General features: G+C 37.0%; 1 protein-coding gene across 1 annotated transcript in view; it reads right to left on the minus strand.

Moving 5' to 3' along the window:
- The window catches only part of SLCO6A1 (solute carrier organic anion transporter family member 6A1), a 174,341-nt gene that overhangs the window by 79,082 nt on the left and 80,833 nt on the right, over positions 1-14,426 (minus strand). Inside the window, exons 5-6 of the mRNA XM_058544517.1 lie at positions 7,245-7,505; positions 2,602-2,787 (exon numbers count right to left, since the gene is read on the minus strand). Of these exons, the coding sequence (XP_058400500.1) occupies positions 2,602-2,787; positions 7,245-7,505 (447 nt within the window). The remainder of the gene's footprint in view (positions 1-2,601; positions 2,788-7,244; positions 7,506-14,426) is intronic.

Below are 14,426 nucleotides of genomic sequence, written 5' to 3' on the forward strand. Positions count from 1 at the left end.
GCCTAGCTGGTAATGGTACACGGGGTTAGGTAGATGGGTCAGGGTTTGACTCTTGCAGAAGAGAGAGATTTATATTAACTATGCATATAGAGAAAGAGTCCTACAGTTAGAAAAATGTACAGAGGACAACAAGTAGAAGACGGGATCTCCCAATCATGGTGCATTAATATGTCACTGGCATTTGGTTGGATGTGGCTGGGTGGTTCAATAAAGGCAGAATTTGAAAGAAGGAACTTGGTCAAGTCACAATGTAAAATGGGCAGCAAACACGTTGATGTAAACACAGAGCATCTCACTTGTTTGGAAGGCGAACAAATGTGGCTCTCCTGCCACATAGCAGTCAGATATAACAGCCACCGTGAGGGAGATACTGGGTATCTAATTAACCCCCTACAACCATCCCATCACCCAAGGTTAATGGGCAACGTTTCCCTTGAATCGATGTCCTGTGAAGGTACATCATGGTAGACTGCAAAAAGCGTCTGCTGCTATTTTTAGAGGTTTTAGTGTGTGTGACTCCCACACTTATCTACCTATAGGCTGCACCACCATGCCCTCAGCTGGTGCCTACCTACTGGCTGATCCAGCCCAGCTGAACTGGGTGTCAAATCCATAAGACATTACTAAGATTCCCCCACCAGTAAACCAATGACCATTGGTCAGCTGGCTACAAAGGGGAAAAAAATAACCCTTCTTCTGTTGCTTAGCAATATGACATCTTTATTTGAAAATTCTCAGCAGAATACGGGGGAGATAGTATACTCACAAAGAGGAAAGTCAATGCTACATTACAATGGTTTTGTTACCATTTCCATTCCTTTAATAGAGATGGAACTAAAAGCTGGTGGTCTAAAGAGAGGAGAATCTGCAGTGCCCAATGTACAACTAATCAGGATTTGGATAACATTACAATCATGCAAAATGGGACAGAAAAACATCAGCACAACATTGATATTGAAGGGGAAGTAAGGAAAACCCAGAATAGGTTAAAACAACAGGCAGAAGAATCAAATGCAACACCATTGCAGGCACTTCAAAGAACTCTCCATAACGTTCATGATGAAGACATCTTGTTAATGCTACCAGAAAGAAACTCATTAAAGAGACAAGTAAATAGAATTCAAAACAGGCATTGCCCTCCAAACCCAATTTCACTGCATGGAATTGAAATTTCAGAGGAGTATAAATTGACTACATGGAGAAAACCATTTTTTATGCACAAATCAGTGCTCAAGATGGTGAAAGAATTCTTATTTACATAACTGTTGACAATATTTGATATTTAAGTGCCAGTACCACATTATTCAGTAATGGCACCTTCAAGACAGCACCAACATAGTTCACTCAGTTATTTACTGTACACCGTGTAATATTGAGTTATACTATGCCTCTGATTTATGCACTAATAATGAAGAGGCAAGAAGATACTTACAGATATATCTATATAGATATATCTATATATATATATGAGAAAGTGCTTACATTTGCATGGGAAAGAAATCTCAACATCAACACTTCATTGCGCATGATGGATTTCGAGATTACAAGTACGCATACAATTCGAGTACTCCAACCAAATGCACAAGTAAAAGGATGCTTATTTCACTTCTCACAATCACTGTGGCAAAAAATATCTTTTTGGGGTCTACCATACAAGTATACGACAACAGAAAGTAACACCCGTAAGTGCGCATCCATGTTGTCTGGACTTTCATTTGTGCCTTTGGAAGATGTAAATGAAACTTTTGAGTACATTGTGGAGAATGCAGAAGAAAATTTAGATGACCTAATGGATTATGTTGAAAGAGTTATGTCTGTGGAAGGCATGGCAGAGGCAGAAGAAGACCAGAAGCTCCAAGATTTCCACCAGAAATTTGGAAAGTTTATACATCAGCACTGTAATGGCAATCACAGGATGAACAACACAGTGCAAGGCTGCCGTAGCAAATTTCAAAAGCTGATGGTAGTGCACCATCCTTCGATTTGGAGATTTATTGAAATGATAAAAGACGAACAGGAAAGTAATAAAGTTATCACCCAGGTTCTTGGCGGTCACACTCAAATGAGGCCACCAACTTCACAACGATAACAACAAAATCAAATTCATATAACCGAAGTTGTTAACAGATATAACAAATATAAAGCCAATAATCAGGTCAATACATACTTGAGAGCAATTGCTTATCGACTTAAGAGTAACCCTGATGAACTTCATGATAAGGAAGAAAAGAAAAAATGTGAAATCCAAAATTCATCATGAATTACAATAAAAATAATGTTAATAAAATTTTAACAAAGTAAAATGTTTGTATTATTTAACAAATCATGGACCAAATGTCTCAATGAACGTTTTGGACAGAACCAAATACTTGGACCTTTTGGCATGGACCAAATGTCTCCACGGGCGTTTTTGGATAGGGCCAAATGTCCTGCAAGGCAATGTGATTTTGAAGTTAAGCATACCAATTATCATTTATTACAATGTTATTGTAAGGGCCAATAATTAGCACTTGTGTATCAGTTTACATACGCACACCAAAATATAGAAACAATAGAAATTCAAAATGGGTCAAGCATATTAGAAGGGGAAAAAAAACTTGCCTAGATAAATACCAGTTGAATGTGTGGCAACGTTGTTTTCAAGAAAGGTTACTCCAAGGATATAAAGAGGTATTCCTGCTATTCCTTGCACAATCTGCCCAAGGATGAAGAAAGATACATATTTTGATCGGAATGGTGATGAAGCTTTCTTGCAAGCTTTGGTTATCTTCATTTCTTGGCAAATATCTTTTGAAAAGATAATTATATTTTTGTTAAATGAGTCAAAAGTTAAACATACAACAATATGCAGTATCTTTTATGAAATATTTTACCTTTTACAAGCTATTTCCACCATTATGCTTTTTTCTTTTAGTTAACATTTCATTTACATTGAATGTAGTAGTTATACAATCAATCATCATGTTCTCAGAAAAATGCAATGATAAAAGAAAATTTGTAGGAATACTGGAAAAGACATACGTATTATAAACCAAATATAAACGTGTATGCATGATTATATGCATATACACACTTACGTGTGCATAGGTATATATACATACACACACATACATAATACACAGACACACATATTCTTTTTAAATTTGGCATCTGGTATCTCTGACTTTTGAACCCAGGATAAAAGTATTTTTTAATATTCTAGATTATCTAAATTATCAAAGATTACCTTCTGAGTTTAGTTCCATATCCACTTCTTCAGCAATCTTCACATTAACTTTGTGTCACTCTGATTAAATAATTTCCCATTTTAGACTCACTAACTTCTAGAACACAGGTTCATAAGGACAAGGTTTATACAATAAAAATTTCTTTCTGTTAGAGATAATCATTATATGGTAATCCACAAGATTTTAAATACCTTTAGGTGACAGTCAGTTTCTTATGCTTTTTTTTTACTCATGTGGTTGTACAACAACAGTAAATAAATGTTTGTTGGAACTGCATTTGTTACTAGATTGGTAGATCCAGGCAATGCTATCAGATGATTCTGATCGTGTCCATTTTGATTGGAATTTAACAAATGCTGTTAAAATATTATTGTGGAAAACTAGTTAAAGTGTAGATTGCAAAATAGTACACTAATGGCAATTTTCAGCTGGTTCAGTACTCATATAGAATGATATTTTATTTCATGTCAAATGGGAGGAGGTCTCTAGAATTGTGATTCAGAATACCAATGACAATTTTATATACACATATTAACTTGCGGTGCTATCAGTATCAATGTGATATTTCCCACACTCTGGCCTCTTAGTTCCTTGAACTCCTCTCCTCTCATGTACTTGTACTCCACTTACCTTAGCTACTCATTTCAAATTTTCAAAAACAATAACTACAAACCTTCCTTAATCACAATTTCAAGCATCCTAAACTCAAACCATCCCTATCTTTTCAGCTCACTCCTTCTTGTAACCCAATTCTAACAATCCTAAATTTGTAGAAGGAGGAGGGAGAAGATCACCAATGGAATAAAGTCCCCAAGGAGCAAGAGAACACGGGATGTTTAGCAGGAGGAGAGTGCTTTTATTTTAACAACAAGGAAGAAGTAAAGAATGTCAACATGAAAATATAGCTGGGGGGCCAGCCCGGTGGCACAGTGGTTAAGTTCACGCACTCCGCTTTGGCGGCCTGGGGTTCACAGGTTCAGATCCCAGGCACAGACCTATGCATCACTTATCAAGCCATGCTGTGGCAGGTGTCCCACATATAAAAAAAAATAGAGGGAGGTGGACACAGATGTTAGCCGAGGACCAATCTTCCACAACAACAACAACAACAACAACAAAAAAATATATATATATATACACACATATATATATATAGGTGGAATTATAGTTTCTATGGTAAGAAGTTAAGGCGATTTTCTATTATGGCATGTATTTTCCATCCAACACAGAAGAGAAGAGTTAAGCGAGATGCTATAGACTGAATGTTTGTGTCCCCCCAAAATTCATATATTGAGTCCCTAATCCCCAATGTAATGGTATTTGGAGATGGGGACTTTGGGAGGTAATTAGGTCATGAAGGTGGAGCCCTCATGAATGGGATTAGTGCCCTTATAAGAAGAGATACAAGAGAGCTTGATCTCCCTCTCTCTTTCTGTCTCTCCACTGTATGAGGACATAACCAAGAAGAAAGTTCTCAGCAGGAACCAAATGGGCCAGTGCCTGGATCTTGGACACCCAGTTTCCAGAGCTGTGAGAAATAAATTTCTGTTGTTTAAGCCACCTAGTCTGTGATATTTTTGTTATAGCAGCCCAAACTACAACACGAGGAAAGTCTAAAATCCTTGTTGTGAATTATGGAAGACATAGTGGACTTAAAAAAACAAAAGGGAAATGGATCCATTTGAGAGCATAATCAAGGTTGACATTAACAAATTCATTGTGGGACTAAGCTGTCCTCTTGTGTGATTTTTCTCTAAAACACTCATCAACAGCCCAGCTAAAGGAAAAATATATGGTTGGATCAAAAGTATTCCAAGCCAGCACTAAGAAAGGACAATAGGACAGAGAGCTTAAGATAATGATTAGAGTATGTTTGAAGTACTCTAATATTTCATATTAAGGAACTTAAAATTAGCTACAAATGAAAGAAAGTATCAGCAAGGAGAATCTGGTAAAGGGAGAAAGTACATGTCAATAGACTGAAGGTTCCAATGAAAGGAAAGAACTGCTATCTTTGTTATATGAGTGAGCTGGAAGAATTAGTGGGTACAATCAAAGAGCGGGACAACAGATATTTAGGAAGTTCTCAGTGAAGTGACAGTGCACTGCAACCATGGGTACGTTGGGTGGTCAATTAAATGTAGAGATCTAGAAACTAAAGATCAGAGTGTGATACAAGTGTTTTCATGAACTAGTGAAGAAAATTCAGTTTTAACTTCTCAAGGATTTGGTGGAGTATGATATCCACATGTTGGTTGAGGCTTGGGGGCTGAAGATCAACTTGTCACAAGTATAGAAAACTGTGATGGGGTCGGGGGAACAAAGAAAGAGGAGTGGGACGTGGTGGTAAATGGACTGTTCCAAAGAGGTTCAGACCACTCATAAGGGAAGATGAGCATAACAGCTAAGCGGGGAGTATAGAAAAGAACAGAATAGGAGAGATATTCAGAGAAGAAGAGAGGAAGGACCCCCCAAAAAAAAAAAAGGATGAAAGAAGAGAATATAAAAATTCAAAAAAAAAAAAAAATATATATATATATATATAAACTGAGGTGTGAACATAGAGTAGAAAGTTAGTTACAAAAGAACTAAACGTTTAAACAAAATAAGTAAAATATCTACATAGATAAGTGTATGATATAAGGACATCTACTGCAAAAACTATTTAGTTTATTTCTGCTTTTTTAATACCAGAGGGTCACCCAGTAAATACACTGAATAGGTGCTGTTTGATAAGCTGCATGTTCCTAATCACAAGCAGAAAATAAAGTATGTATAATCTAGATGATATAAAGAAGACACAAAGGAAGAAAGACTACTATTTCTACTCCCCTGACTCCTTATTGAGTTCTGATCAAACAGCATTTTTAATTTGTCTCAAGCAGTGCTTCATAACTTTTCACCCACTCTGACCAGAACAGGGTTAAGGGAAGAATAGGAATGAAGCATTTTCCATTCCCTTCTTTCCATAAGTCATCTTCTAGTTTAATCAGCTGTCCATTCTACAAATATAACAAATATATTACAAATACATTTTACAAATTAGTAAATATATTAATTCTACATATTTATATTCTACAAATATAATACATTATAAACATATGTGCATATTATATAGTCTAATATATGAATTAAACAGTATATAAATATATTAATATGTTATATAAATTATTGCATTTAATATGAACTATTTTTTACTTATATCGTAAACACACATCATAAACATACTTTTTAAACATCATAAGCATGTACATACAGGTACACACACACACAAAGACATCTTCATGCCATTTTCCGCCATGTCTTGTGAAAGCCCAGTTTAAAGTTGCCAAAATGGGTAAATGCATTCCAACGCTTTTATACGCATAGACACAACAAGAAAGTACCTTACATAATAGTGTCAGAAATAGTGCTATGAAACTTTAAACAGCCTCTATCTACTGACAGTGGCAAAAAGACTGTGGAATAAATCGAAAAAAATGAACAAAGTGAAGATGCCACCAATCTTTTTAGATTCAAAGTCCTACGTCAAAGGGCTGCTCCCATTTTGAAATGGTAGGAGTACCTAGAAAAGGTTTGACCTTTCTTTTTGTGTTTATAAGTTTGTTTCTGTTTGTATTTGTGCTGTGTGTATGTGTATTGAGGCCAAAATACAGGGATTAATTAAAGCATATTGTGGAAGACATAAGGAATTACCCAAGTTCTCAAGAAATTTACAATATATATGAAAATTGATAAAAGAAAAACAATCTCACAAAACAATTACCCCAAAACCTTCTTTCTTCTTCCTAAGCCCATCTCTTACATGAAAGTGTATACAATCGTGAGAAGATGAGAGAATGGCATACATGTTACTAGGGAGCTACAATTAATTAGCTTAATAAACTTTGTCATATAAATAGATACAAACGGATGGATGTACAGCCAGACAAGTATCACAGTCTATTTTAAGTTCCTAGTGCCAATAGTTTAAGTAAATAATGATTTGATGTATGACAGTATCTTTTAAAATCTTACCTTCAGTTTCTACATTCAATGGAAAATCTTCACCACTAAAGTATGGAAAAGCAAATAAAAGTGATCCAAACCCTATTAAAAAGGAAGACACTGTAATCCATCTTGGTATGTTTCCTCTCCCTCCATAGTATGCCATAAACACCCCTACCAAGCAAGATGAAATATCATAACTCGAGGACAACACTAAATTCTCAATGGTTTTCAGACGATTGTTCTTCTGAAGAGTGTCAATGCTCAGATCTACAAGACCAAACACAATACCTAAAATGTAAAAAGAAAAAAAGAAAGCAATAATATGCATTTACGAGAGAAAACAGATCACCATTATAATCACTACAAAGCAAAACAATTTACACTGATTTAAATTTATTTTATGTTATTCTTAATGTTAGAGATCTATAAGCACATAATGATTCCTTTTCTAAAACGCTAATAGGCCTTAACCTTTATGAAATATTTGCTAATTGAATTTCTGTAGATATTTTTAAACTATGTTTATGAGTAATTCACTGAAGAATACTGATCTTTTTAATCAGCTCACTTAGTATTGATTTTTACTTTAACATATTATATTTCAATTATTAAAAAAATGAATAAATAACAATCTAATGAATATTTGTTTATCTACCACCCAGAATAGAAAATAAAACATCAAAATAGTTGAAGCCCAACATGTACGCCCCAAACACATTCTTCTCTCTCCCTCCAGAAGCCATATCCTGTATTTGAAGTTTACCATTTCTGAGCCTTTTAAACACTTTTTTGACAATGGTACATCTTTGAACAATATAGAATATTGTTTGTCATGTTCTTGAACATTAAATAAATGGTATAATATATGTGCACTTCTATCATTCAGCATCCAACTAGGAAAAAATAATCATACTAAATGTTTGAAACAAAAAGAAATTGATATAGACCTGGTTACAAAAGTAATACACTTGTTGGAGTGAAAAGGGAAAATAGTTACTAATCAAAATTCATGATATCTATGCCACTCAAAGTTGCTGGAGCATTGGCTGCTGCTGCTGCTGCTGCTGTTGGAATTGCCATCCCTACCTCTTTTGCAGGAAGCAAGGACCCACAGTCCTGCTAACAATACGAGAGCCAGCTCACAGTCACCTGCTGCTTCTGCTGCGATTGCAGTTGCCAGAGCCAGAGCCTGAGCCCTTGAGCACTGTGCCGCTGAATCATCCACTGTTGCTGCTAATAGAGCTGCATTAATTCCTGAGCATAAATCCAGGAGCCTTCACTCACCCAGGACTGCTGCTGCTGCCAAAGACATCACCAGAAACAGAGAGGGAAAAAAAAGGAGGCTTTCCTTTGCCCCTTTTTCAAACCTACTGCCACAGCCTCTCACTGGCAACAACTAGTGGAAGCCAGCTGGCAAGGAAGTCTGGGAAATGTAGTTTACAGGCAGCCAGTTCCCTTGCAAAGGCGAGTCCAATAGGGAAACAATGGAGTTTATGGCCAACAGACAAATAACTTGCAGAGTTCACCCTTTGGACAACTCAGGATACATTTTCACCCTTTTTCCCACATTTAACTTCCACACTAAATTAACAGCAACATCATCATGCTTCTGCCAAACATTTTGCAATTATCACTATTATAAACAAAGATGTCCTCACTCTTTCCGAAAAAAGGGAGACACAGAGTCCAATCAGTCACCATACCCATCTCAAGGTAATGTTAATCCTTCTGGTTCAATCACAAATCTGAATGGATTTTCTTTAACATAGAAACTAAATTGCAAAGGTATAAATGGCATAAAAAGCTATAAAATGTATAAATAAATAATTAAGCAAACATATCGTGGGCCTAACTAAATTTGTGAGGGAATTATATTGCAAAAAAAAAACCCATAAATTGGACTTAGAACCACAACAGATTGACAGACCAAGACCAGCAGGGAAAAGGATATAAAAACTTTGCTGCATCCAAGACAAGAATTTTCTTCAACTCTATTCTAGATGTGCCGAAGGAGGCTACTGGCCAAAGTAAGAAATGTCCTGTCAGTAACTGTGTCCATCTCTGGGGTTGGGGTATTAATTCCCCTTCAAATTCAGGAATATTCTGTAACCTAGAGACAAACTGTAAAGTTATCTCCCACTGTAAAATAGTAAGGGAAAGAGAAAGAGAAAAAAATATAAAAATTGGAACACACACATATACACACACACAAAAATGTGTATATGTTTGTATGGGTGAGTGCATAAAGAGAGAAAAATGCATAGTTGCTACTATGCATTTTATGCGTTTATGAAGTTTCTATTTCTCTAAATGGTTATGAGACTACAGGTGATATGTGTAACTTTCTTCTTCCACTATTCACCTCCTCTTCTACCTCTTGACCTCAGTTAACATATCTAGGTTGCTATCTCAAAGCATATGCCTCACTCTATAAGAAAGCACCCTAAATATTTTGATTGTTGTCTCCCAGCTGGAGCCTTATCTGAATCTTCAGTAGGACACTATAATTATCTGTAAGGCCAAGAGTTTCTGGTTATTGAGATATGTAGCAAGATCAGTGAATTCCATGAACATGAACTTCCTGCTGTACTTCTTTTGCTATAAAATGTGTTCCTTCATTAAAAGCAATGTGATAATAAATAAGATGATCAGGATGGTGTATAAGGCATTCATTAAGTTCAATTATGGTCATTCTGGCAGAACTATGGTGATAAAAAAAAGAACCCATATCCAACATAAATATCTATTTCAGTGAGGAAAAATTATTGCCCACTTCATAATAGAAGCAGACAATGTAATCAACCTGCCTCCAGGTAGCTGGTGGGTTTCACTATGGAATGGAGTAATTTCCTGGATTGTGTTGACTTTTCCTGGTGGCAAGTCAGATGAGACACTCAGCAGTGCAATAGCCAGATCAGCTCTGGTGAAGATAAATTCATGCATTCAGCTCTTGTATAAGCTCTGTCTTTGACGCAACTGTCACTATAAACATGAATCTATTGAACAAGACATACAATGGCTGGGGAAAGAGGCTGGCCAATATTCATCGTATGGTTATCTATCTACTTCATTATTGAGAGCTTCCTCTGCAATGGATTTCTTCTGGTGAACATTCACTTAGGATAACTCTGCCCACTCAGAGAGACATACCACTTACCTAACCTTCCTAGTCGCAAAACGGTCAAACCATTAGGCAATGGCTGCGTGGTATCTAGGCAATACGGACAATCAGATGTACTGATCAACATTCAGCCCTCTGGGAGGATTTCCTTTTTCCTCTATTTTTCAGGGCTTCCCCTGAGTGAAGCTATAATGCTACCATAGCATACATTCAAAAACCCACAAGTTCACCGAAGATTATGTTTCTTTCTTAACAGTTGGTGGTACAAATGAAGAAACTTTTCCTTCATTTTAGAAGAGGTAGCCCTTCACACTCCAAACCAATCAGTCCCTAGAGACAGCACTGAAGTGTCAGGCAAATTTTTGGTGTATAAGATATTATTTCCCAGGATAGACTCTATGTTAGTCATTCTGGGAAGGCTGAGACCTAATTCTAGTTATAAGTCTGGCAGCAACGGGGCAGGAGAGTGGGGGAGGAAGTCCTGAGGGCAATCAGCATTTCCTTAACTCAAGTGAGGTAAATTCAGTGTCTTCAAGCAAGGAATTGCTTTTTCTTCAGACACAGGAGTAACAGGTGCTCCTGCTGGGAAAGGACATTCAAGATTTCAGGGTGTATGGTTCTCAGATTCACTGAATTCCACCAAAATGCCTTTATCCCAAATTTCAGGATTTCACTTCTCTCCAATCAATGCCCCCAACTCTCACATAAGTGATCCGGTGAATCTATGAATTCAACTTATGTTGTAATTCTGCAATCATGACTAAGGATTGGTACTGTTCAAAATATGCAGTATGTGGCTAAAACTAATGAGATTCTCACAGAACCATCAGAGAAGCTCATATATTTTCTAATCTTGCCCTAACTTTCTCATTTTCTTTCTGTAAACTTTCCAGTGCAGTCAGAAGCAGTCAGTCAACCCCAGAATTCTGTAGTGAAAAGTTTCACCATAGTAGTCAACTGCAGAAGCTATTCTGCAGAAGCTATTGGTCTCCCAAAGTCTTGCCTTCAATAAGAACTTTACCCCAGGCAACACTTAAATAACTCTTTAATCACTATATGCCATGGACTTCCAATGTACCATTTTCCACAGGCACAAATATTGCTGTTTTCATTGCTTTCAAGCCCAATCAGGTCAAATAACCAATTCTAGATTCTCATCTTTAAGAGTTTGTTTTTTTCCTGGTTCAACATCTGGTATGGTGTATTATGTAAAAAATCATATGATTTTTATAATTTACAGACAAATTAGTTTTATTACATTGGTGAAGCTAACAGTTTAGTCAAAAACTTTTCAAACATCTTTATATTACATATCACAGCATTTAAAAAATAAAGGAATATTATTCTTGATACATACTCACATACTTGAACCAATTTCTAGCCATACTTATCTCCGATAAATTGCTATTCATATTTTTTCCTGAAGAACATATTCTTAGTATGGTCTTATTTCTAATTGTTCTCATGAAATTAGCTCCAAGACATTAAAGTAGCTTTTTATAGTTTTGCAGTAAAGGGTTAATTCAGCAGGCCTTAGTTGCTCAAAAAAGGCCTGTCTTCAAGACTGGCCTTTGGTTGGCTCCTGGGAGATAACTCTGAGCCCTCAGAATAGTCTGCCTGATATGAGTTCTTTTACATGCCTGAGGCCTTGAGCCACACAGTATCAGTTGATCAGATAGTTTATGCTAAAAACATGATTTATGGTGAACGCCCTTTTTGTGGTGTATGTGGGAGTGGGGTAAAGGAGTCTGAGTAGCTGACTCAGTCACTCAGTTACACAGATGCTGCATGCCTACATGATTGACCCCAAAAAAATCCCTGGACATCAAGGCTCATGTGAGCTTCCCTGGCTGGCAACTCTTTACATGTGTTATCACACATTATTGCTGGAAGAATTAAGCATGTGCATTGACTCCACTGGGAAAAGACACACAGAAGCTTGGGCTTAGTTTCTTCTGGATTTTGTCCCATGTGTCTTTTCCCTTTGCTGATTTCAATCTGTATCCTTCCACTGTAATAAATCATAACCTTGAGTATAACATCTTTCTCTGAGTCCTGAGGCGTTCTAATGAATCATGCAGCCTGAGTGAGGTCTTAGGGACCTCCAATGTAATATAGTCATGCGTTGTTTTAACGACAGGGATATGTTCCGAGAAGTGCGTCATTAGGTGATTTCATCGTTGTGCAAACATCATAGAGTATACTTACACAAATCTAGATGGTATAATCTACTACACACCTAGGCTATATCGTACTAATCTTATGGGACTACCGTCGTATATGCAGTCCATCATTGACCAAAACATTGCTATGCGGCACACGACTATAGTTAAATTTGAAGCTGTTAAGGCCTCCAAATGACTCTTCGCTGTAGATCATAATGTTTTAATCAAGAAAACACTCTTTACAAGTATGTAAGCATCTAGTAAGCTCAAACACTACTAAATAATATTTTCAGTTCTATTTTTGTACTGAAATATTTCAGCCAAAATACTCCATTCAGAGAATCTTTCTTTGACAAATACTTCACAAGGCAAAACTCTTCAAATAAGTTGCCTCTATTTATGTTTATTTTGACTGTTTTACAAAATTTAAATGTGCAGGGCAGCCCGGTGGCGCAAGCAGTTAAGTGTGGCTGCCCGGCGTTCACCGGTTCGGATCCCGGGAATGCACCGACGCACCACTTGGCAAGCCATGCTGTGGCGGCGTCCCATATAAAGTAGAGGAAGATGGGCATGGATGTTAGCCCAGGGCCGGTCTTCCTCAGCAAAAAGAGGAGGATTGGCAGATGTTAGCTCAGGGCCAATCTTCCTCACACACACAAAAAAAAACACAAATTTATATGTGCAAAGCTGTAGGCCTCCTTCTTCATTCGAATATATGAAAATGAAGCAATGTAATTCACTATATTAATATAGTAAAGGACAGAAACCACATGAACATCAAAATGCAGAAAAGGCATTTGACAAAATCCAACACACTTTCATAACAAAAACACTCAATGAACTAGGCAACCTCTTCAGACTGACAAAGTACATATATGAAAAACCTACATCATACTTAAAAAGTTAATCACAGGGCCGGCCCTGTGGCTTAGTGGTTAAGTGCGCGCGCTCCGCTGCTGGCGGCCCGGGGTTCGGATCCCGGGCGCGCACTGACGCACCACTTGTCCGGCCATGCTGAGGCCGGATCCCACATACAGCAACTAGGAGGATGTGCAGCTATGACATACAACTATCTACTGGGGCTTTGGGGAAAAAAAATAAAATAAATAAAAATTAAAAAACAAAACAATTTACACTTCTTTAAAAAAAAAAAGTTAATCACAGAATTACCATACGACCCAGCAATTCCACTCCTAGGTATAAATCCCAGAGAAATGAAAATTTACATCCACACAAAAACTTATACACAGTTTCAATTTCACATGTAAAAAGCTTGGAAGTTACCATTCTGTCTTAACACGTAACAAACTGAACAGACCGAAAAATTAACAACTCTTCTTGGATACATAAGAGAAGGAAAAATATAGGAAAACTCGATGAGATTATGAATTCAACTGTCATTATAACTCATCAACCCATAAATTTAAATTTTTTTTTTATTTACAGCGATATCAGCTCTATGGTTAAAAAGAAATAAGAGCTTGTTTTAGGGCTTTGATGGGAGCTCTTGAATTCTCAGACCATGACTTGAGCTGAGAGTTAACAGATCTGAGTTTGTCATTTTCTCTTCGTAAGTGCTTAAGGGCATTCAAAAGTTTACATCCAGGGCCGGCTCCGTGGCTTAGCGGTTAAGTGCGCGCGCTCTGATGCTGGCGGCCCGGGCCCGGATCCCGGGCACGCCCCAAGGCACCACTTCTCCGTCCAACCCGAGGCCGAGTCCCACGTACAGCAACTAGAAGGATGTGCAGCTATGACATACAACTATCTACTGAGGCTTTGTAGGAAAAAATAAATAAATAAAATTATTAAAAAAAAAAAAAGAAGAAGAAGTCTAAAATATGACAACTAAATGCAACATGTTTTCCTGGATAGAATTTTGGGTCAAAAAGGAAAAAGAGACAATATTGAGACACTTAGCAACAT

Source organism: Diceros bicornis, chromosome 1, assembly GCF_020826845.1.
Source record: "Diceros bicornis minor isolate mBicDic1 chromosome 1, mDicBic1.mat.cur, whole genome shotgun sequence".
Taxonomy (NCBI): domain Eukaryota; kingdom Metazoa; phylum Chordata; class Mammalia; order Perissodactyla; family Rhinocerotidae; genus Diceros; species Diceros bicornis.